The 23,481-nt window shown below is 53.1% G+C and overlaps 2 protein-coding genes across 10 annotated transcripts in view; one reads left to right on the top strand and one right to left on the bottom strand.

Moving 5' to 3' along the window:
* The window catches only part of Ece2 (endothelin converting enzyme 2), a 34,965-nt gene that overhangs the window by 1,468 nt on the left and 10,016 nt on the right, over window positions 1–23,481 (top strand). For 5 of the 9 annotated variants that reach the window (XM_021256206.2, XM_087186787.1, XM_013072335.3 and 2 more), the window contains exons 1-7: window positions 17,557–17,622; window positions 18,170–18,352; window positions 18,554–18,689; window positions 18,856–19,071; window positions 19,407–19,531; window positions 19,651–19,797; window positions 19,913–19,978. In XM_021256206.2, coding sequence (XP_021111865.1) covers window positions 17,572–17,622; window positions 18,170–18,352; window positions 18,554–18,689; window positions 18,856–19,071; window positions 19,407–19,531; window positions 19,651–19,797; window positions 19,913–19,978 — 924 coding nt within the window. In that variant the 5' untranslated portion in view covers window positions 17,557–17,571. Of the gene's footprint in view, window positions 1–4,808; window positions 5,093–5,545; window positions 6,004–17,556; window positions 17,623–17,810; window positions 17,965–18,169; window positions 18,353–18,553; window positions 18,690–18,855; window positions 19,072–19,406; window positions 19,532–19,650; window positions 19,798–19,912; window positions 19,979–23,481 lie in introns of those variants that run through there. The other 4 variants (XM_087186788.1, XM_021256195.2, XM_004834889.3 and 1 more) reach the window with 4 other exon arrangements.
* On the bottom strand, window positions 6,476–8,541 carry Camk2n2 (calcium/calmodulin dependent protein kinase II inhibitor 2). The gene is made up of 2 exons (XM_004834893.3): window positions 8,306–8,541; window positions 6,476–7,495 (listed from the first exon to the last, which is right to left on the bottom strand). The coding sequence occupies exons 1-2, from the start codon at window positions 8,472–8,474 to the stop codon at window positions 7,425–7,427; spliced, it is 240 nt and encodes a 79-aa protein (XP_004834950.1). The 5' UTR covers window positions 8,475–8,541; the 3' UTR covers window positions 6,476–7,424.

Below are 23,481 nucleotides of genomic sequence, written 5' to 3'. Positions count from 1 at the left end.
CCTGTAATCCCAGCTCCTTAGCAGGATGAGGCAGAATGATTATGAGTTCCAGGCCAGCCTGATCAACTCAGTGAGTCCCTACTTCAAAATAAAAAGGGCTGGGGATGTAGCTAAGTGGTAGAGTGCTTGGCTAGCATGTGTGAGGCCCGGGGTTCACTGCAGTGCCACAAAACAAACAAAAGACTTAAATATCCGATTTTTAAGAAGACTGGATGTGCATGAATCTTCAGAATGACTGGCAAAATAAGCGTCTTGTACATTTAACGTTTTTGGTGTGGTTCCCCCCAGCCCCTCCCCCAGAGATAAACAGTTTCTTGAATTTTGTGATTGTAAACTATTGCATTTCTTTACAGATTTACCATAGGGCTTTGTTTTTCAAGCTTAACTGCTTTACTGCCCATCAGAATCACCTGTAGAGCCGGACCCCACCCTGAGATTCTAATTCCAGGATTGGTCTAAGAGGTGTTCCAGGAATCTGTTTTCAACAAGTGCCACAGTTGATTTTCATGCTGGTAGTCGGCAAAGTAACACTGCCTTAAAATCTGCTTTCCCAAAAAGAATCCTTTTCTAGATCAGAAGGATGAAAATTCTAAACCTCAAAAGGGAAAAAAAGCCTTCCAGAAAGGATCTCCCAGATCTAGGAACAGTAACTACATCTTGGGAGGACCCTATGTTACATTTCCCCTCAACATACAGAAGTGGAGCACCTGGTAGGGGCCAGGGAATGTGCTGGGCCCTTTCTTACTTACTCCTTATGACAGTCCCTAAAGGTGAATGATAACTATTAAGAGGCTTACTCCAGGTTGGGGGTCTGTAAACTATTTCCTTTGCTTTTTTTCTGGTACTAGGGATTGAACAACCTAGGAGTGCTTTACCACTGAGCTATACAATGAGCCTTTTAAAATTTTGAGACAGGGTCTCACTAAGTTGCCCTGGCTAGCCTCATACTTGTGGTCCTCCTGCCTCAGCCTCCTGAGTAGCCACCATGACAGGCTGTAAACTTCACTGAACAGGGCCAGATGGTACATATTTTAGGCTCTTTGGTCTCTGTCACAGCTACTCAGTTTTGCTTCTGTATTGGATATATATATCCAATATGTAAGTGAGTAAGAATAGCTATCCCAATACAACTTTATTACAAAAAGAAGTGGCAAGCCAGATGTGGTGGCACATGCCTGTAATCCAAACTATTTAAGAGGCTGAGGCAAGAAGATGGGAAATTCAAGGTCAGTCTAGATATCCAGGCATGGTGATGCACACCTATAATGCTAGCACTTTGGGAAGACTCAAAATTTTAAGATAAAAAGGCTGGGAATGTAGCTCCGTGCACAGGCCCTGGATTCAATCCCCAAGCAAGATCTTGTCTGAAAAAAAATTTTTTAAGGGCTGGGGATGTAGCTCAGTGACAGAGCGCTTGCCTAGCATGTGCAAATCCTTGAATTCAACCCTCAGTTTAGCAAAAATAAATGAAAAAATTTTAAAGGACTGAGTGTGTAGCTCAGTGGTAGAGCACTTGCTTAGCTTGCACCAGGCCATGGGTTCAGTCCCCACAGCAATAGCAACAAAGGTGGTGAGCTGAATTTAGCAATCTCTCCTGTGGGTCCTTGTCTGAGTTGGGTTCCCCAGAAGCAAATTCTGAGGTGAGAATTCATATCTAAGCCATTTGTTAGGTAAAAGCTCCCAGGAGAAATTGGTGAGAAATGGGAACAGGGATAGGGAAGAAGCCAGGCAAATTTTCCCTGAGGGGGATTCAACTTGAAAAGTCACAGGTGTAAACTGTTAGGTGAAAACACACCTAAACATAGGGACATACAAAAATTGCTAACTGGTCTCTGAGGGGGGATCGTCAGAGCGCTGCCAGTATCTGTTCCCCTCTGCTCCCCTCGTGCAGCAGTAGTGAAGTAAGGGTGCCTCTGGCTTCAGAGCTTCCAGGTCTTTTTTTTTTTTTGGTACTGAGGATCGAACTTGGGTCCTTGTTCTTGCTTGCGCAGCAGGCGAGGAAACCACTGAGCTAAATCCCCAGACCTGGGTCTTTTTTTTTTTTTTTAAACAGTATGTAGTTCAGGCTGGCCTTGAACTCACTGTGTAGCCCAAGCTGGCTTGGAACTCACAACAATCTGAATGCTGGGATTGCAGGTGTGCACCACCATGGTCGGCTCCAGAGCTTCTAGTTCTGCTGCTCCCCCTTGCAGATCGGTGGAGAGGCACCTAGAACTCTGCTGAAAGGAGTCCAGGGATTACATTGTGAGTTGCAGCCTGAGGATCACATTGATACAGCCTATGAAGGAATGTCTCCACTAAAGGTGACAGGACCTCTGGGGAAATGGGAGGCCGTTGAGCTTAGTGGCTTAAGAGCTCTGGCTGTGGTTTAAATTGTGGCTCTACCTCTGACCATGTAACCTTAGGAACATTGTTTATTCACTTTCCTTAATTTCCCCATCTAGAAAAAGGGAATGGGAACAATAGTATCTTCTATATGGAGCTGTGAAACTAAGCTGAGGGATTATGAAGCACTTAGGGGCAAACCTGGTGTTCATGGCTGTTAGCTGTCATCATCATCACTACCGTGCTAAGGGTGGAACCCAGGGCCTTGTGCCTGCTAGGCAAGCATTCTATCCTGTGCTCCATGCCATTATTATTGAAATTGAGAGTTAGGGGATGGTTGAGCCAGGGCCATCCAAAGAACATTGTCTTGTCTGAGGACCTGTGTTTCTAGTCCCTGTGACTAGAACAGCCTTGTGCCAGGTGAAGGCATGTGAATGGCTGTCCCAGCTCTGCTATCATGAAACTATACTTCTCTGATTCTCTACCTTTGCTTAGTCCATTCTCCATAGGAATCTTCTGATCATAATGTGGCTTCCAAGTTCCTGGAGAGAAGAGGCTAACAGGAGTAGAGTTCACTTGTCCGTTCCCATGGTGGTTATTTTTCTTCTTATGAATCAATGATTGGCCTTCAACTCAGTCCCATCCTTATAGGTCTGGCTTCCGTGTAACGTGTTTTTGGATTTGGATCAGTTCTCCAGGGCTCTGCTTCCCAAGCCCAATTGTAATTATGGGCATGAGATCATTGAAGCAGAAATGAGAAATTACTGCTTTGTAAGGATCACTGGCCCTGTGGTCAGGATTTCTTTCTCCCTTCATCTTTGGTCCAGGTCTCTTGGCAGATGCCAAGGGGAAGGAACGAAGGAAATTTGGGTTTGTCTGCGTTTGAACAGAGTTCTGCAGACATGAAAGGTCAGGTACTAGGTGATAAAGGAACCGTGGTCAGAGGGCTCAGTAGGATTTCAACCTGGAGCTGAGTTGGGGTCTCCTATTCAGCCACCCTTACCTCCAACTCTTTGCGCTGTATCTGCTAGCATGTGTTGGGGCTGCAGTGCGGGGAAACATGCATTAGGCTTTTCCAGGTGAGACAACACTCTCCTTGAGCCCCAGAGGCTGAGGAAGACCGTGGGAAGGGACTGCTGAGGACTGGCCAGCTGCCTCTGATGCCCTGTCTGAGTGCCAAGCCCTGCTAGATTAGGGCTATCACAACAGCTGATCCTGTGATCCTCTTAGGGAAGTAAATGAGGATTAAAGGCAGCATAATTCCCAGAGCTGGGATCCCCACGCAGGGCTGCCAGGAGCTGTCATCCAGACCTGTTCTCAGGCTGAGCTGGCCACGGGAGGGCCTGGAAGAGGCCGCTGGATCTTTCAAAGCAGTCATCCCCATTGGGCTGTAGTCCGCTTCCCTCATCCCTCTCCAGCTTTACCCTGCCCTCTTGGAGACTGCATTCGAGATACTTTCCACTGCAGTGTTGATTTCCCCCCAAAGTGCTGCGTAGCTAGGCTCCCCTAAAACTCATCTGATCCACCTGGTCGGGTTGAAGGCCCTCTCATATGCTCCCACAGCCTGCCCCTATTGAAATGCTCCCCGCATTACCTGGAAGATTCCTGATTTCACATTTGCTGTGTTCACCAGAGCACAGGCTCCTTCCACCAGGTGCGCTCACTCAGCAGCTCCTCAGTACACACAAGGGTCAGCTCCACGGTCTCCCCAACTAGTCTTCCCTTTGTTTATTAATTCTGCCTCAGAAGTCAAAGTAATCCCTAATGTGAAGCCTACTCAAGGTTGATATCATTCCAGATCCTCCAATTGGTTCGAGACCAGGCTAATGACTGAAATGGTCCTAATGATACCATTATTATCCCCATCCTGAGTTTGAGGACACTAAAGTCCAATGACTTGAATGATTTCCCATGGCTGTGTGACCAGAGATAGCAGCATCCAGATCTTTGAACTCCTGAGTTCTGAGTGCCTTCAGCTTCTCCCTAGGTGTTCTTTTTTTTTTGGTACCGGGGATCGAACTTGGGACCGTGTGCTTGCGTGACAGGTGCCGGATCCACTGAGCTAAACCCCTGGCCCTTTTTTTTTTGGTACCAGGGATTGAACTTGGGTCCTTGAGCTTGCGCAGCAGGCAGTGAAACCACTGAGCTAAATCCCCGGCCCATCCCTTAAATGTTAGTTCTTAAATGTACTGCATCACAGCCTACACATAGGCTAGCTATCGACTGTTATCTTCATTTTTTTTTCCTGAGTAGGAAATCCAAGTTCTTGGTATTGAAACAACTTGCCCCAGTATTCACAGCTAGGAATGACGGAGCTAGGGTTTGTGCCCAGGGCTGTGTGATTTCTGCAGCTTGCTGCCTCCCCCTCAGTGCTGGAAGGTTTGGACTGAGAAAAAATGGGGCCAAGGGTGGATGAGTAGTCAGGGGAAGGTGAGAACCAAAACAACCCTTACTCTTTTGCCACCCTTCCTGTCCTATGCCAGGTTGCGGGAACAGTGCCTTGAGCTACGAGCTGTTCCTTGGAGGCTTTCCCAACGTGACCAGTGTGGATTACTCATCAGTAGTGGTGGCCGCCATGCAGGCTCGCTATGCCCACGTCCCCAGGCTGCGCTGGGAGACCATGGATGCGAGGGCACTGGGCTTCCCTGATGACTCCTTTGACGTGGTACTTGAGAAGGGTACCCTGGATGCCCTGCTGGCTGGGGAGCGGGACCCCTGGATCGTGTCTTCTGAAGGTGTCCACACTGTGGACCAGGTGCTGAGTGAGGTGAGAAAGACACAAGAGAGGAGAGCAGACCAAGAGGTGGGGAGAGGGGCTGAAGTTTCAGGAGACCAGAGGAACTCAGAAGCCAGGAAGTCTGTCCGGAGCACCCTTAGGAGTGTGGTTAAACTGGGTCAAGATTAGAAGGGGCTGGAGTGGCCAGGCTCACAAAGGTTGATGTTTGGCTACTGGGTTGCCATAGGGATGAGGTAGCACCTAGGTTTCAGACAGGTGACAGAGTTGCTAGGAAATCAGAGCCTCCCACACTCCCGTGCTCCTCCCTGACTACAGTATAGTGCCACCCCCTGGATGGCCGGGACAGAGGAGGGGCTTTGCCATGGCCAGCCTGGGCTACTACATGTAGGATGGTACTGAGGTTTCAGTGGTAAGGCATCTGGTACTGACCTTTGAGAACCTGGAGATGACTCATCACTGATGACTTCTCTGTCTGCCTTGCAGGTGAGCCGGGTGCTGCTCCCTGGGGGCCGGTTCGTCTCAATGACCTCAGCAGCCCCTCACTTTCGGACTAGACACTATGCTCAAGCCCAGTACGGCTGGTCCCTGAGGCATGCAACCTATGGCAGCGGCTTCCACTTCTACCTCTACCTCATGCACAAAGGCAGGGAGCTGAGTGAGACTCAGCTGGCCCTGGGGGCCCAGCTCCTCTCACCCGCAAGGCCTCCCCCACCCGCCTCCTTCCTCCAGGACTCAGATCAAGAGGACTTCCTCAGTGGCATGCAGCTGTGAAGGCGGAAGCGTGGTCCTCCAGCCCTTCCTCTTTCTGTTCTCTGCTCCTTAGAGTTGGAATTTCTGACTCGGGGCTGAGGGTTGGTTCCAAGGTCCTCACATGCTGAGGCCTCGTGCACATGGAGCTGGTGGGAGCAATCCCACATGAAGCAATACAGCCTGGGTCCAGACCCCTGGGTTTCTGGCTTCCTTCTTGGATTCCTCACATCTCTCCTGGGTGCCCTACCTCCTCATCCACTATTCCAAACCACCAGTGATCCATCCCCCGGGATCAAGCTTAACACAGCCCTCCTGCACAACAGCCAGCGTGGAGAACCCATCCTACTTGCATTTATTTATTCACAGGAGGCTGCAGCATTTGAATCCAGGTTGCTTTCTGCTTCTGACCCCAACTGCAGGCCCAACACCGGTTAGGGTACATGGGTACCCAAGGTGACCATACTGCAGTGTCCCCAGGGTAGGTTGGCCTGCCTGTCTTCAGTTGTCCTCCCTCCCTCAGCGGCAGTGTGTATCTGAGGCTCCCCGGTACCTGTCTGCCTCCCTTCCATTTTGGCCTGGCCTGAGTCCCCCGAATCAGCAGTGGTGTTGTAAGCACATGAGCGCGCGCGCACACACACACATACACACGCACGCACGCGCGCGCGCGCACGGAGGTCTGTGTTTATTCACACACTCTTGTACAGTGAGGACGGAGGAACATTTACAAAGGACACCCCTGGGCTGAGAACATCTCCAGGTCCACAGGTGTCATCCAAAGGTGCAGAGCAGCCCCACTTGGGTTCCCAGGGGTAGGAGGAAGGGGTCCAAGGTAAAGTCAGATCTGGGCCCTTAAAAGGTGATACCTTGAGGTGGGGAGTCTGCCAGAGAGCCTGCTGGGGGTCAGGCCTGGGCAGAGTGGCCATGTGGTCGGTTACCATGTTGGGGGCTTGTCCCGCATCAGCCTCAACACCTGTCCTATCTGCCAGGCGCAGAAGAGCAAGGCAGAGGCTGGGGGAGGGGGGCAGGGGTACGAACCATGAGCAGAGCCAGTAAACAAAGAATCGGATATAAAAATACAAATGTGCCGAGGAAGTCCCTTAGAAAGAGGCCAGGACCACGCCAGACGGGGTGAGGGTGGGGATGGCCCAGAGGGCTGGTTAGTGGGCGAGAAGCTCATGCAGATGTGGCAGCCAAACGTCCCTGGCCGCGGGTTCCGACGCCGCAGCCGGGTCTGCAGACCGGGCTGGCGGGAGGGGGCGGGGCAGGGGAGCCGTGCGGGAGGGGGCGGGCCTGGGGCTGCGGGCCGCGGGTCTGCGAGTCCGTCCGGTGTGCGGGGTGGGGCTGCGGCTCGAGGTTCTAAAGTGCATGAGCGCGGCAGCGGCGGGCTCCGGGCGCGTCCTCGCCACTGCCACCGGGGCCGCCGCCGTGGTGCTGAAGCGGACAGCTCCGGAGTGCCCGGCGACGGCGGCACTGGCCCGGCGGCGGCGCGGCCCTGCAGCCCCCGCCCGCGGGCGCCTGGGCCGGGGCGGGGGGCGCCGGCAGCCGCATCGCCGGCCCGCGCTCCTGGCCGCTGCGGGGCTGGGCCCGGAGCCCGCCGCCCGAGCCGGCGCGTCTACACTCCGGACGGCGGCTTCTCCCCCATCCCCTTCAGCACGTCGTCTATCCGGTCATCCTCGATCACCACTGCGCAGGGAGAAAGCGCGTCAGCCGCGCGGCCTCGGGGGGCGGTGGTGACAGCGGCCCCCTTTTCTCGCGCCTCTGCAGCGACTGCCGTGGCCCAGCGACGCCCCTCGGCCTCACCATCAACTCTCCCGCCGCCGAGCCTCGCTCCACAGCCCCTTCCCCTGCCGGGGTGGGGCGCCCCTGGCCGGAGCGCGGCTGTCCACCACCCCCCCCCGTCCCCCGGCCAGCCCTCCCGCCGCCTGAGGCGATCGGACGGCTCTCGCCTGTGGAACCCCCGCTAACCCTCACTCCAGCAGAACCCCTTCCTCAAATGGGGCTCGGACGGGCATCCAGCTAGTCCAACCCTCCCGACCTAAACCTCTCGCTTCTTCAGCCCCACTTCCAATCCTGCCAGCGACACGCTCCCTGTCCCCAGGCAAACGACCAGAACAACCAAACGCCCAGGCTCCCGCCCTCCAGGAGAACGCCCCTCTCCATCCGTAGGTTCTGGGCGACAAGCCCGACCCGGCCAGCATCTGATCCTGAAGAACTGCCCCGGCACCCGCGTCCCCACCTGCAAGCAGCCCCAGATGCCCCGGCGGGGCCTCCCCCCCGCCCAGGTGCCCAGGCTCCGCTTCCAGAGGTGGCAAGCGTCGAATCCGGGCCAGTGCGTTCCCGGGAGAGGGCGAGCGGGAGACTACACTGCGGCCGGGACCCCCGCCCCCAAGCCCAGGCGGAGGGCGGCGGGCTGCGCGGTGAGCGGCCAGAGCCGAGGCCGCTCGGCGGGGAGGGTTTCTGGGTCAGGCGGCGACTCCGGCCCGGGCCGCGTACCTCGCTTGGCTCGGCCGATCTGGCCCAGCTTGGGGGGTCGCTTGGCCTGGTTACCGGCGAAGAAGGAGTTGGTGTCCTGCAGGCGGCAGCTGAAAGAGAGGTCGGAGCCCTCGGGGTCCGAGCCGAAGCGGCCCATCTTGTCCTCGCTGTAGGGTAGGATCTCGGACATGGCGGGCGCGGGGCGGGCGCGGGCGCGGGCGCGGACGCGGGACTGCGGCGGGCGCGGTGCTGGCGGCGGGCGGCGGGCTCGCTGCCGGACCGGCCCTAGCTCAGCGGGCGAGCCGGAGGAAGGATGAAGTCATGCAGCATCCGGGACTGCGGAGCGAGCGGGGCCTCCTCCCCCGCGCCTCCGCCTCCCGGGCCGCTGGGCAGGCGGCGGCGGCAGCGGCGGCGGGGACCGGGCGGGGACCGGGCGGGGGCGGCGGGGGCGGGGGCGAGCGCGGAATGACGATGAGCGCCCGACTGCGGCAGAGCGCGGGGGCGGGGCGGGGCCGCCGGCGGAAGGGGGCGGGGCGCGGGCCGAGCGCTGCGGGGCGCGGCCAGCACGTGGCTCTGGGGCACCGGATCTGCCCCCCAGGACCTGCCCCCCAGGCCCCGAGGAAGGTTGGGCGCGAGCGGGTCCCCAGGCTGGGAGAGGTATGCAAGGGGGACCCGGTGCGGCGGCTCAGCTGGCAGGGCGCGTCTGGCCGAAGGCGGCGCGGAGAGCGGGAAAGGCGCAGCCCGGCAGGAGCAAGGGCGGGAAGCGGTGCCTGAGGGTGGGGCCCCGGGCTGTGCGGGCCCCAGGCTGTTCCTCCGGGTCTGTCCGTCCCCGGCTGCCTGCCTGTCTGCCTGTCCGTGCGTCAGCCTGTCTGTGTATCTGGCTTTGCCTCTCCGTACTTGCCCGTGCTCTTCCCCTGTGTCCCTGAGCCACTGCGTCTATCTCCAGAGTCTCTCCGGGAAGGGACTCTGCAACTCGGCGCTGGGAGCGCGCAGCCGAGCAGCCCCCAAACTCAGACCTGCTGCTTGGCGCGGGAATCCCAGCTCCGAGAGCCCGTCGCGCCCAGGAGCCGCTCGCGCCCTAAGTGTCGCAGCTGTGAACGGCAGCGCCGCGGGGGGCGCCCGGCTGCGGTGACGCGGGGAAGCCCGGATCGCCTGAGGACACGGCCGCTACTTTGCGTCCCGAGGGAGGGCAGCGGGAGGGAGAGGACAGAGCGCTCCCCCCCCCCGCGTTCGCCCCCCCCGCTGCCCCCCCCCCCGCGCTCGCCTCGTGGCGGGCGACCCAGGGAGGCTTCTGGCCTCACCACGGGAATACGCCCTCTTCCCCTTACTCTTGCCACCTCCACCCCCGCCCCGGCTGGTCGTCAGCAGCAGCGTCACCTGCTCGCCAGCGCGCGAGGGCTCTGGCGCAATCGCTGGCCTTGTGGGCCGGGGCGTCTCACTTCAGCAGCCGTGAAGACAGCGCTGATAAGCATCGTAATCACTCTGTGCGTTCAGCCACACTCTAGGGGAGGCGCTTTCCCAGCTCTTAGGGCCAGATACACCTCCTCTTCAGGGTTAGTCCAGGAACAATCAGGCAAACAAATGCAAGGACTGATGTCTTCTGGGACCTAGAGGGTATTCGGTGGGGAGGAGGTGCGGGAGGACAGCTTGTCACTCAGGGCCCCAGGCCTGGGACTCAGCTCCTGTCAAGCCCTCCTCTGCTCTGTCTTGAGAGCCAAAGCAGACCTGGAAGCTCATACTGGTGGAGGAAGAGCCCTGACACCTGGAGTCCAGAAAACCCTGCCTCCCGGAAGTAGTCCAGCCACGAGTTCAAATCCAGACTGCCACTGTCTGACAGCCTAATCAGAAAGCCCCATAATTACGGTGTTAAAGAGTGATTCATGGTGGTGCATGCCTGTAATCCCAGCACTTGGGAGGCTGAGGCAAGAGGATTGCCTCGAGTTCAAGGCCAGCCTGGGCCATGTAGTGAGTTTAAGGTCAGCCTGAACTACACAGCAAGACCATATCTAAAAAGAAAAAATTTCATGTGTGCTTGTATAACTTTAGGAAATAAAGGAAATCACACAAAACCTTTGTCATATATCCTTACAGTCTTTCCCCGTGTGTTTGCATCGTTGGCATAGCTCTCTGAGCCCCATGGTCTAGTGTGCAGCACAGAAATGATAGTAGAAGACAGAAGCTATTTTTAATTTTTTCCCCAGTACTAGGGATTGAATGCAGGGCATTTGCACTGAGACACCTCTCAGGCCCCCACCCCCCCAGGGCTTGGTGAGTCTGAGCTTGAGGACTTGCAATCCTCTTTCTTCAGCCTCCAGAGTGTTGAGATTATAGGTGTTCCAACACACCTGGCTAGAACCTGTAAGTGAAGTTGCCTGGAGGTGACATGGGTCATCTCAGGAGGCGACAAGAACACCTCACCTAAAGTGGAAGAAAGAACCATGGGAGTTCTTGCCAAGGCCGAGATGCAAGCACATGTGGGGAGATCGAAACTCTTCTCTTTTCTCTCCCCAGAATGAGAGTGATCGGAGGTTTTATGATTTAGCCTAGAATCCATTTGTTTAGTTCCATCTTAAATAGTTTTATGCCTGTCCCTCTTGTGCATGCTGGATTGTGGCTAAAGCAAAAGATCTAGTGCAACACCTTAAAGATACTGCAACACTGTATATAAATAAACTTCAGCTATGTTGCAAAAATGTGGAGGGAGGGGCTGGAGATTTAGCTCAGTGGTTCCACTGCCTGCCTCAAAAGTGCAAGGTCCTGAGTTCCATCCCCGGTACCAAAAAAAAATAAAAAATTTGGAGTTGTGCACCAGGGCATTGAGTTTCTCAACTGAAAGTCACTCAAAACCTAGTGTAACTACTCATTATATTCTAAACAAGGTGGTAGATGTTTAGGCAATTGAGTATTAACATCATCTTTTTTCTTTTTGTACTGGGGATCAAACTCAGGACCTTGCGTTTGCGAGGCCAACGTCATGCCACTGAGCTAAATCCCTGGCCCTTTAACGCCATCTTTATGTAAGTGGAAACCGTAGACCTGTAAAGTAGGTTGAACAGGGATGTACCACAAAACATGTTTACTCTGTAACCTTAAAATTTGTCATTATTTAGAAACGGGGTCTTGCAGATGTAATGAAATGAAGATAGAGTCAAGCCACCCGTTGTGGCGCACACCTGTATTCTCAGCACTCTGGGAGGCTGAGGCAAGAGGGTCACAAGTTTGAGCTCAGCTTAGGCATCTTAGGCATCAGCAAGATGCTGTCCTAAATTTTTAAAATGATGAAAGGGGGGTGGGGTTGTAGCTCAGTGCAAAAGCTGTAGGTTCAATCCCCAGTACTGCCGGGGTGGGGGGAGTGGAGAAAGATGAAGTCATACTGGATTAGAGACAGCCTGAAGTCCAATCACTGGTGTCCTTATTAGAAGAGGACAGGCACAGGGGTACCTTCACAGGGAAGAAGGTACAGGAAGGAGGCAGAGACAGGAGGGATGGAGCTACAGGGCAAAGATTGCTGGGACCCAGGCACTGGACAGGGTCCAGAAGGGTTTTCCACTCTGAGGCAGAGAGGCCCGGCTGACAGGTTCATCTTGCACTGCTGGCCTCCACACTGCCAGGGAACACATTGTGTTGTGTCAAGCCACCCACTCTGCAGCACTTTGTTACAGCCGCTTGAGGAGATAAATGCAAGCTGCTACAAGTATTTTGGGGTGATCCTTTTACTATAGTCGCTCATGACCATCTTTGTCCTTAAATTCTCTTGGGGCCCTCTGCCTCCTACCTTGTCCCCTCAAAGCAAGCCCACACCATGAGGGTATTTCCAGGACTCATTTTGTTTAAAAGACACTGGTCAGTTGAAGGAAAGAAAGAAAGAGAGAGAGAGAGGGAGAAAGAAAGGAAAAGAAAAGAAAGTAAGGAAAAGAAAAAGAATGAGGCAGATTCTCAAAGGAACCCCACACCATCTATGAGGGTATTTCTAGGACTCATTCTGTTTATTTGTTTTTGTTTTTGTTTTTGGTACTGGGGGTCAAACTTGGGTCCTTGGGCCTTCGAGGCAGGTGGTGGAACCACTGAGCTAAATCCCTGGCCCCTAGGACTCATTCTGTTTAAAAGACACTGATAAGTTATAGGAAAGAAAGAAAAACAAAGAAAGAGAAAGAAAAAAAGAGAGAGAGAGAGAGAAAGAAAGAAAGAAAGAAAGAAAGAAAGAAAGAAAGAAAGAGGGCCAGGGATTTAGCTCAGTGGTTCTGCTACCTGCCTCGCAAGCACAAGGTCCTGAGTTCAACTGCTGGTACCAAAAAATAAAATAAAATAAAGTTCACACATGTAGAAGTCAAAGGCTAATATAATGTGTTTGAAAGAAAGAAAGAGAGAAAGGAAGAAAGAAAGAGAAAGAAAGAAAGAAAGAAAAAGAAAGGGAGGGAGGGAGAGAAAAGAAAAAGAACAAGGCAGATTTAAGGACTGGCAAAATGTCATCAGTGTAGAGTGTAATTTCATGTATGTAGAAGAAGGCATGCACCAGTCCACACACCTACTACACACATACCCATGCACCTAGGGTTGAGCTATGTAAATCCATACAGCAAGTTCCTGACTTCTGAACATTCAAGTTGGGAATCTTCACAGGCATACAATATAAGACTCACTTTGTCAGCTCATGAGGGAATCCGACTTACAAACAAGTCTCCCAGAATGGAACTCGTTCCTAAATTGGGGGCTTACTGTATAATTAAAGATCTGGGCATATACATACTGCACTGCTCCTGATGATCTCTAAGGATGATACCGAATGAACTGATGTGTTTATTTCAGAATGAATTTAATCTTTTATTCTGTATACTTTTGCAGTATCTTATATTTGCAATAAAAAGGTCTTCATTTTTAAAAAAGGTTTAAAACCAAAGATATGCTTGATAGATTTGTCAAACATCTCGGACAAATCAGTTGACTTTGAAAGGGACTAGTGTAGTGGTTAGCAGCAGAGAGTCTAGATTCAGTTCAATCTTGTACCTGCTGTGTGATTTCTGGCAAGTTATTAAGCTTCCCTCTGTCTTATGTTTTGCACCTGTAAAATAGAGAAAATGATATTGGTAGAATATATCTTCCCAGGTATTGCAAGACTTAAATTAACATATATAGGGTACATAGTAATGTTAGCTATTACTATACAGATAAACATAAAGAACTTAAAATCATAATTATATATTTATGTTAACATTTTGTTGCATATCCTTCCAATTTTTTTCAGCTTAAGATCATATGTATTTTTGCTTCACAAACAATGAAATTTTATACATCTTTTTATCACCCATCTAACTCTACTCATTTATGGAGGTTTCTCCATAGAATCAACTCCTACTATTTGTAAGTGTTGCACAATATCCCATTTTATAGATGGTTGATTTATTCAACAAGCCCTGGGTTCTTCAACATTGAATCTTTCTCCATTTTTTTTTTGGTACCAGGTTTTGAACTTGGGACCTTGTGCTTTCGAGGCAGGTGGCAGAACCACTGAGCTAAATCCCTGGCCCTCTCCATTTTTATTATAAATTGTGCTGTGGTGAACAAATCTTGTACAAAAAATGGTCACAATATTTTGTAGTCTTCCAACTAAGAAGTAGAGTCTAGACTGGGTGTGGTGCATGCCTGTAGTCCAACCACTCTGGAAGGCTGAGGGAGGAAGATTCTAATTTTGAGCAAAGCCCAGGCAACTTAGTGATTTAGTGAGATCCTAGCAAAAACAAAACAAAACTACTACCTAGAGATGTAGCTTAGGATGAAGACCCAAGTACTGCTGGGGGTGGGGGTGGGGAGTTTATTTTCCATCCCTGAATCTGAGCCTGAGTATGTGACTTGCTTTGCCAAACAGGGACATTAGCAAATAAAAGATTTTTATGTTGTCTAGAATCCTGAGACTACTTCATGAAGAAGCCATGGAGAAATTACATAGAAACAGGGCTCAGACATCCAGCCAAAGCCCAAATACTAAATGAGACCATCCTAGGTCACCCTAGACCATCCAACTCCTGTTAAGCTGGCCCAGTCCTGAAGAACCACCCAATCAACCCACAGAACATGAAAAATAAATGTTTGTTATTTTAATCCACTAAATTTGGGATGATTTGTTATGGAGCAAAAGCTAATTGGATAATGATTATTTCCTAGAACAGTTTCCTAGAAATAGACTTCTGGGTCAGGGTGTGCACACTTTGATGCTTTTTGATTCATACTTCTAAAAAATGTTGTATCAATTTGTAAACCACCACCAGTTAAGAGAGTCCCCATATCCCTTTCTGAACACTAATGCTTCCTGTTACCATCATGACTACGTTGTGCTTGTAAATTTAAGAGTGAACTGTTAGTTCTCTCTCAATTCAGAATCAAGTTAGGGAAACAAGGACAAAATAAAAAGTCAGAGCACAAAGGTGAGAAAAATAGGAGAATAGAAAAACAGTGATAAACACAAAAGAAAACACAAAAGTGTTTTCACAAAAAACCACGAAGGAAAACACAGAGGAAAGAAAATAGAATTATACAGTAGGGCCACTTCTAAGCCTCTTATACATGCACTTAACATGTAGTCAGGAATAGTTATGGGCCTAAGAAATGATTTTGGTCATGAAAGAGGCATGAAAGAGACTGGGCATGGTGGTGCATGCCTGTAATCTCAACACTTGGAAAGCTGAGGCATGAGTTCGAGGCCAGCCTGGACTACGTAGGGAGGCCCCGTCTCAACAAACAAAACAATACAATACAAAACAAAACAGAATGAAAGGAAGAAAAAGAAAGAAAGGGAGGAAGGGAGGGAGAGAGGCATAAAAAGAAAATGTTCATTTAGGTCAAACCTAGTAAAATCTGACAAAGCTATAAACAATGCTAAAGCATCCCAGGGTTGTAATAACACTGTAAACATTTAATTATCTGAAATAGAGATAATTGTTTCCATTTTAGGGGTGAGGAAAATTAAGTCAGAGCTTTCAAAGGACTTGATAAAGATATCAGCTGGTAGAGAATCAAGCCTAGATTTTGATTTTTTTTTCTAGTACCAGGGATTGAACTCAGGACCTTGCACTTGCCAGGCAGGCGCAGCGCTACTGAGCTACATCCCTGGTCCAAGCCCAGATTTGAGTCCAGGATTGCCAGGCTTGAAAACTAAGGTGTTTCTTTTACGTACTCTTCCTAGAGGGGACGTGACAAAAGACTAGAACTAATACTGGGCGGAAGAATAGCCTCTTTTTTTGTTCATATTGCTTAACTTTACAAGTAGGAGTCAGATGCCCTGGCTTTGAACCCAGCTTTGGCACTTCCCAGCTGTATGGCCTCTCCCTGCCTCAGTTTCCTCATCTGTAGAACAGCTTCATAAGTATCACGAGGGCAAATGAGTACACAGATGTTAAGGACCTAGATCAGTGTCTGGCACATAGCAGTGCTTCCTAAGTAAACTTCCTATTTCTGGTATGGTGTTACCGAGGCCATAGGACTAATTCTGATGATCCTGCTGCCATGAGGTCCTTACCCAGTAGCTGTGGTTACAGACTGTCTTAGTCACTTTCTTTGTCGCTTACACACAGTTCCCAACACCCACAACTTAAAGGAGGAAAGGTTTATTTTGGCTCACAGTTTGCAGAAGTTTTGGCCCATAGTCACCAGGCTCCTAACAGTCACTGTGGAAGGGCTTGGGAGGAGGAAAGCTGCTTACCGCACAGCATCCCGGAAGCAGCAAGTGAAGGGAGGGGTCAGGGAGGGAGATACACCTTCCCAGGTCACACCCCCAGTGACCCACCTCTTCCCAGCATGCCCCACCTCCTCACAGCACATTCAGCTAATCCACTGCTGAGATAGTATCCCCAAGATCCACTCACCTCCCAAGAGCCCTGCTTAAGAGTCCATGAGGCTCTTGGTGGTCATCTAGATATAAAGCCTGACACAGTCACATGGCCATGTCATGGTAGAGTTTCCCCTGGGGCAGGACTGAGACTACTGCCGTGTTTCTCCTACCCAGTTTTGTGGAGGAAGGTGGAGCGTGTTGTGACCCCGCATCCCCATCTGAGTGAGCATGAACAACTCCAGAGGGTGGTCCCGAGTAGGCCTTCCTGGGAAGTAGGCCTTCCTGAGGGCTTGCTCCCTCAGACCCCGGCATAGCTAGATGTGAAACTAACCTAGCACCCATCTGCATCCCCTACAGGCATCCTCTAGTCTTACAATTCGTGTTTCTAGCTATAAGATTTGAATAATAATAATTAAAATGAAACAATGATAACACACCAAGTGCCCTTTATGTGCTGGCCCGTCCAAAACACTTTACAAATACTGTTTCGTTCAGTTCTCAGAACAACACTTTGAAGTAGGTACTGTTCTTATTTCCATTTCACAGGTAGGAAACTGAGTCTGGGTCCAGACTCTTTCATCTTCACTGTGACACTGGTCTGTTTTTTGTTTGAGAATATGCAATTTTGGGGTGGAAAGATGCCCAAGAAGGCAATCCAACACTTGTCAGCCTGATCCATTCATCTTCACCCTTTCTCAGCCACGGGAACATTCCATGCTAGAACCACTTGCAGCACAATGTCTGAGAACTAGGGTAGGAGTGAGGAAATGCATTATGTATTTGCTACCACTTCAAGTCTTCTCAGGTCGATTCCTCTGTGTGCGGAGAGAGGAGGATGGGGCTGACTCTTTCCCTGGTTGTAAAATACACCAGGCTCTCTTGTGACAACACCAGGCCTGATTAAGGAATGACAATATGGAAGGCAGATGGCAGATGCATGGATGCCACACTATCGCTTCAGTTAAATATTGCTTGGGCTTTTTTTTTTTTTTCCTTCCTTGTAAACCTCCCAAATAAAATCGTGTGGTTTCCCCAAGTTAGAAGTGTTAGCACGTCTTTTCTTTAAATATCCGTGCATGGCTGTTTTTTTCCCTGCCAGTTTGTCACCATCTGTAACCCTCCCTTTAGGAGATGAACCGCTGACAGCGATTATCTTGGAGAGTGAAAGTGTGGACTTGGAGACATGTTAAGGGTGGAGTCGGTCAGAGTGGGCTGTGTGTGTAGTGTACCTGCCCCTGCTCTCAGTGTGTGTGCGCGGTGTGTGTGTACCCGGGGCAGTGCCGATGCGTTGTGTGTGGACACATTGTGAGCGTGCAGGGTGGACACACGTGTCTGAATGTGCATGGACTGCGTCGTTGGGCCTCGTGCTTGCCTGGGTACCCCGGGTCTGTGTGCCCCGTGTAGGCCTCCTGTGGATGGCTGTTGGGGGGCGCTTTGTGCTCTGGGTGCGCACTGAAGCAGGGCCATGCCAGCTCCTGGAGGAAGATGTCCCTCGGAAAGGCATCATTTCTCTAAGGTGCTTAAAGCGACTGGGCGGGCCCTGCAATTTGGAGAATTGGGGCAAGGACTATGAACGGCCCGAATCCAAGGCAAGAGCGCCTCTGAGATGGAGGGGTCCCCGCAGGGCTCAGGGGCGCCGGTGGCTGGCGGGGCCGCGCTCCGCCCTCTCCACGCTCCCCACCCCCGGGCGCCGCGCCGCGGGGGAGGAGGACTCGGGCGGCGGCCGGGCGAGATGGCGCACGGTGGCCGGGCTGGGGCTGCGGCCCCCGAGGGGGTCCCCGGCCCGGAGCCCTAAGGCGCCGCCCGGCCCAGCTCCACCATGAACGTCGCGCTGCAGGAGCTGGGCGGCGGCGGCAGCGTGAGGGGGAGCCGTGCTGGGGGGGGGGGGGCGGCGGAGGGGTCGGGACCGGGCAGCGTCTGGCGGGGCTGTGGGCGCCCAGGCGGCACTGCGCGCCGGTGGGGCGGGGGGCGCGCGTCCCGGAGACCGGGCCGCGGCCCGGCAGGTGGGCAGGGCTGGGCCCGCAGCCCTCGGCCTGACCCGGGGCGCCCCGCACTTCTGGCAGATGATGGAGTACAAGCGCGCCACGCTGCGGGAGGAGGACGCCGCCGAGGTGGGCGAGGGGGTTCCCCCTTCCTCACCAGGCCCCGGGCCCGGCCTGACGCCTGGCACACCCGGCCCTGGGCTGTTCTGGAGGGCCGCCTGCCCCCAACTCCGCTCCTTCCCTGGCCTCTGCGCTAGGACCATGGTGAGGCGATTCTAAGCCATGACGCTGCACAAAACAGGTCTGCCTCGTTGCCCCGGGCCCGAGTTAACCCCACGAGCGGGCGGGCGGGCGGGCGAGCCAGGCTCTGGAAGCTGCCTGTATCTTCACCCTCCGGGAGGACGGCTGTAACTTGAGAGTTCCCTGCTCAGCAGCTCAGACGCTGTCTGCCCCCTCTGCTCCCAGGTGGGATTCCGGAAGGGGACAGCACAACTCTTGGGCTGGCACACACAGCTGGAGCTGGCGTTGGTGGGCGTCTCTCTACTGCTGGGGGCGCTGCTTCTGGGCTGCCTGGTGGCCCTGGGGGTCCAGTACCACAGAGGTGGGTGGGCCCCAACCTGTCACCGTCCCTTGTAGCTGTGAGAACTCTGGAGCTTGAGGGCGGCTATGATTTCCTGTGGCTGGGGCCAGGCTTCCCAGGCTTCTGCAGTCCCGGCCCTTCCCGTAACTGACAGTCTCCTGCCCTCTGGCCACTTCCCCTGCCACAGACCCATCCCACAGCACGTGTATCACGGAAGCCTGCATTCGAGTGGCTGGAAAAATCCTGGAGTCCCTGGACCGAGGGGTGAGCCCCTGTGAGGACTTTTATCAGTTCTCCTGTGGAGGCTGGATTCGGAGGAACCCCCTGCCTGATGGGCACTCTCGCTGGAACACTTTCAACAGCCTGTGGGACCAGAACCAGGCCATACTGAAGCACCTGCTCGGTGAGTGGGTCTAGCACCGGGCCTAGCACTTAGTAGGTGCTCAATAAATGTCCATGGGAGAGGAAGCAGGTGAGGGATTGCTCTGTGAGCACTCTTGAGGAAGGACATGCAGAGAGTGGGGGCTTTGAGGGGCAGACTTCTGAGTGCGATGGAGTTGTGGTGATGCTGAGACAGATTGGAGAGGGGCCTATTGGAAGGGTCTGCTGCTTCAGGGAGTCTTCCTGGGTCCACATGAGGAGACTGCTCCCTGGCAGGGTGAGGAGAGGGACCGGGGCTGGGTCTCCCCCTTGGAAGTTAACCTGTGGGCCCCCCGCACTCCATGCTCCGCCCTGCAGAGAACACCACCTTCAACTCCAGCAGTGAGGCAGAGCGGAAGACACAGCGCTTTTACCTGTCCTGCCTGCAGGTGGAGCGCATTGAGGAGCTGGGCGCCCAGCCCCTGCGGGACCTCATTGACAAGGCAGGGCTGCTGGGTGGTCGGGGGCAGGGGGAGTGGGAGGGGCTCTGGGAAGAGGCCTTGGTCTGAGCAAGCTTGGAGGGGCCCCCAGGCCAGAGCTTCCACTTCTGATCTCTACTCAGATTGGTGGTTGGAACATTACCGGTCCCTGGGACAGGGACAACTTCATGGAGGTGCTGAAGGCAGTGGCTGGGACCTACAGAGCCAACCCCTTCTTTGCAGTCTACATCAGCACCGACTCTAAGAGTTCCAACAGCAACATCATCCAGGTGCTGCACTGGGGATGCAGGGGCTGCGGGGGATCCTTTCGGACCCTCCCCAGCCCAGGAGTCCAGGGCCTGGGGGTGGCCAGAGGGGACTCAGCTTCTTTCCTTGCCATTGCAGGTGGACCAGTCTGGGCTCTTCCTGCCCTCTCGAGATTACTACTTAAACACAACAGCCAATGAGAAAGTAAGGAGCTGAGAACCCCATTCCCAGCCCTTTGGAGCTGGGCTGATCCCCATATACTTTTCTCTTTGCCCAGGGTCAGAGTGGGGAAGGTGAACCCATCTTGTTACCTAGTGAGCTGATTGCTCTTTCTGCCTTCTCGTCCTTCCTTCTTTCCTTCCTCTTATTCTCCCAAGAAAACTTCCCCCTCCTCTTCCTTCTTCTTTCTTCTTTTTGTTTTTTGATAGTGCTGGAGATTTAAACCCAGGCCTGCATGCATGCTAGGCAAGCGCTCTACCACTGAGCTGCCCTCTGCCCCTGGCAAGCATTTTACAGGCTCCCACTGCATCCCAGGAGCAGTGGGGATTCTGAGGTGTGAGTTTCAGAGATGTTGTCACAAGAAGCCGGCAGTGTTGACTGGCATGCACACAGCCAAGAGTGTCACTCCAAAGAGGGTCTCTGGGACTCAGGAGAGACTTGGGTATCCAGAGATGCTTTCCTGAAGAGACCAAATTTGAGTCAGGTCCTGTAGAATATATAGGGGCAAAAAAGTCCAGTCTGTGAGGAGAGAATGGGTTAAACAAGTGTTGAAGAGAGAAAGGTAAGGTGTGTTCCAACCATGTCTGGTTTGGTGAGAGGGGGTGCTCAAAGCAGATGGGAGGCCAACTATTCAGGAGGCTGAGGCAGGAGGATTGCAAGTTTATGGCCACCTCAGGTAATTTAGTGAGGCCCTGTCTCAAAATTTAAAAAAAAAATTTAAAAAGGAATGAGGGCACCGGGGATTTAGCTCAGCGCTTCCACTGCCTGCCTCGAAAGCACAAGGTCCAGAGTTCCATCCCTGGTACCAAAAATAAAAAAATAAAATAAAAAGGAATTAAGGGCTGGGGATTTAGCTCAGTGGTTCCGCCGCCTGGCTCACAAGCTCAAGGTCCTGAGTTCAATCCCTGGTACCAAAAAAAAAACAAACTAAGATCAACTTGGGCTGGGGATGTAGCTCAGTGGTTTTGCCGCCTGCTGCGCAAGCACAAGGACCCGAGTGCGATCCCCGGTACCAAAAAAAAAAAAAAAAAAAAAGGGATGGGAATGCATGTGCCTCAGGGGCAGAGTACCCCTGGATTTGAGTCCCCAGTACAAAAAGAAGTAAGTGGGTGCCAGAAGGGTGGTCAAGGGTACTAGAGGGGATGTGGAATGCCAAGGGGTTCTGGCCCTCAGAGAGCCATTGCAGGAGTGGGGTGAGCAGTGAGCAGCTCCCGGGAGCCCAGGGTCAGCTGTGCTGCTCCGTGCAGGTGGATGGGTCTCTGGAGACTGCTCCTCACCCATGAAAGGGGACTTGCAGCCTCCAGCTCCTATAGGGCTCGGGGTGTGGGCTACAAGTGTATGTGGCAGACAATCATTTTAGACGTGTGCCTTCGAGGGCCTGGGGAGCTTCCCTCTTCTGGAAAGCCAAGTGGAGAGGACAAGGTGCAGGCAGCCCGAGGCTTTGAGGCTTCAGTGTCATCTCCTGGAAACCAAGACAAAGGCCAGGAAGCAGGAAAAGACAGGAAAGGAGAGAGCCTTGTGTTTAAGGGCAGTGGGAGAAAGTGTCAACGAAGGAGAGTGCCACAGAGTAGGACAACCGGAGCATCGGTTGTCCTTCTGTGATCCTTTGCCGACCTTTCCTGAGCATGCCTCAGCCAGCCCCTCCTCTCAGCTTGTGAACAGCATACTGCCCTTGCCCCTACATGGAGGAGACCTGAGTGAGCTGGTCACACAGAGTTCTGTTCACTGCTGTGGGGACTGTGCTAGAGGAGAGGCCTGGGGTCCCCAGCATGTGTCTGAGGAGGAACCAGCCTAGAGCCAAGGGCCAGGGTCCGCTACAGGGAAGGGAGCAGCTTCGCAAAGCCTCTGAGGCAGGAAGGGGCACGACCCATGGACATGCTGGGAGACAGGGAGCAGGAGGGAGAGCGACCACGTGCCTGGACAGGGAAGGAGGCCCCTGTGACATGCACCTTGTGGGTCAGGTTAGGGTCTAACTGTCCAACAGTGGAAAGAAACGCCAAAGTGGTACGAACAGATATGTGACTTTAGCATCACCTGTGTGGCGCAGGGGAGAGGAGAGGGCAGGGAGAGCCACATCACCAGCACTTGGGAAAGCCTTGGCTTTGGCTGCTGCTGGTCGTCTGGGGCAGGAAGCCTCCCCCAGGATCCAGGGGAGGGTGCGGTGCAGAAGGTTAAGATAGGATAAAAGCCAGGAGTGCAGAGGCTTCCGGAAGTCTCAGAAGTAAGTCTTCAGCTGCAGGTGAGGAGGTAGGGAAAGGGCTCCTGTGAGGTCGCTGGGCTGAGAGCCATCCCCCTCAGGAGCTGGGATGACTGGGGTTGGTACTCACCTCTTCCTCGATGGGCACAATGGCACACGCCTGTAATCCCAGCACTCTGGGAGGCTGAGGCAGGAGGATCACAAGTTCAAATCAGCCTGGATAACTTAGACTTAGTGAGACATTGTCCACATTTTTAAAAATTTAAAAAGATCTGAAGAGGTAGCACAGTGTGAACTCAGGCTCTGAGTTCAATCCCCAGGACTGTGAAAACAAAAAAAATCCTTCCCTTGACATCAACAACAAGAAAGAGGAGAGCCTGGGGAAAAGAAAGTTTGCCCTTCAGACACTTGATGTTCAGGTAATAAAACGTTTCAGTGAAGTGGGGGGGGGGGGAGATGGCCTTGGGGGCTGTGTGTAGGGTGAGGCCGGCTCTCTGAGAGAGGGCCCGAGGAGCTGAGGGTCTGTTCGAACGTTTTCATTCCTTTCCTCAAATCAAGCGTCCCGGTGTGGCAGACACTGTGCAGTGGTGATCAAAGCAAAACAGCCTGGTTCTCAAGGAGCTCAAGCGAGCGTCTGTGATAGGAATCCAGCCTCACCACCTTCCCCAGCCGCTCCTTTGGTGTGAAATGGGGCTGACAGCCCCTTGCTGTCATTGCTGGGGGGGTGGATGGGAAGCTGTGTCATAGGTATCTTCCTAGCAGCCCGATCTGTGCGCACATCAGTTGTCACTCACTGTTTCTTTTCTGTGCATTTCTCCCCTTGGAGCAGAGGGCAATGGAGAAAGCAGCAGGCTTGAGGCCAGGCAGGATGAGAGGCAGCAGGGCCTGAGGCTGCAGGGGAGCCAGATTCCTATGGGACCTGGTCAGCTGTTCACAGCCGCCAGTGGGCTGGGACAACCAGAAAGGCTCAGAGAAATGAGAAGGCAAAGCAGTCTGGGAAGCAGAAACACCTGCTGGACAGTACTTACAGAGAACAGAGTTTGTGCTTGGCCTGCTGAGGGCCTTGGGATCCAGGGGTCAACAGCTGCTGTAACTTGTTTGTTTGTTTGTTTTTGGTACCGGGGATCGGGAATCGAACTCGGCAGCTGCTGTAACTTGAACAGTGCTGTCCTGAGGGAAGTAGATGGCAAGTCAGTGCACAAATGCGTAACCAGAACAGAGCAGACAGCTGTAAGAATGGGGCCACCCAGGAAGGCTTCCAAAGGAAGGTCAAATAGAAAAGCCTGGGGGC

This window comes from Heterocephalus glaber, unplaced genomic scaffold, assembly GCF_053883595.1.
Source record: "Heterocephalus glaber isolate CG9 unplaced genomic scaffold, H.glaber_assembly_v1.0 deba00001504, whole genome shotgun sequence".
Taxonomy (NCBI): domain Eukaryota; kingdom Metazoa; phylum Chordata; class Mammalia; order Rodentia; family Bathyergidae; genus Heterocephalus; species Heterocephalus glaber.
This window is presented reverse-complemented; position numbering and strand designations above follow the sequence as displayed.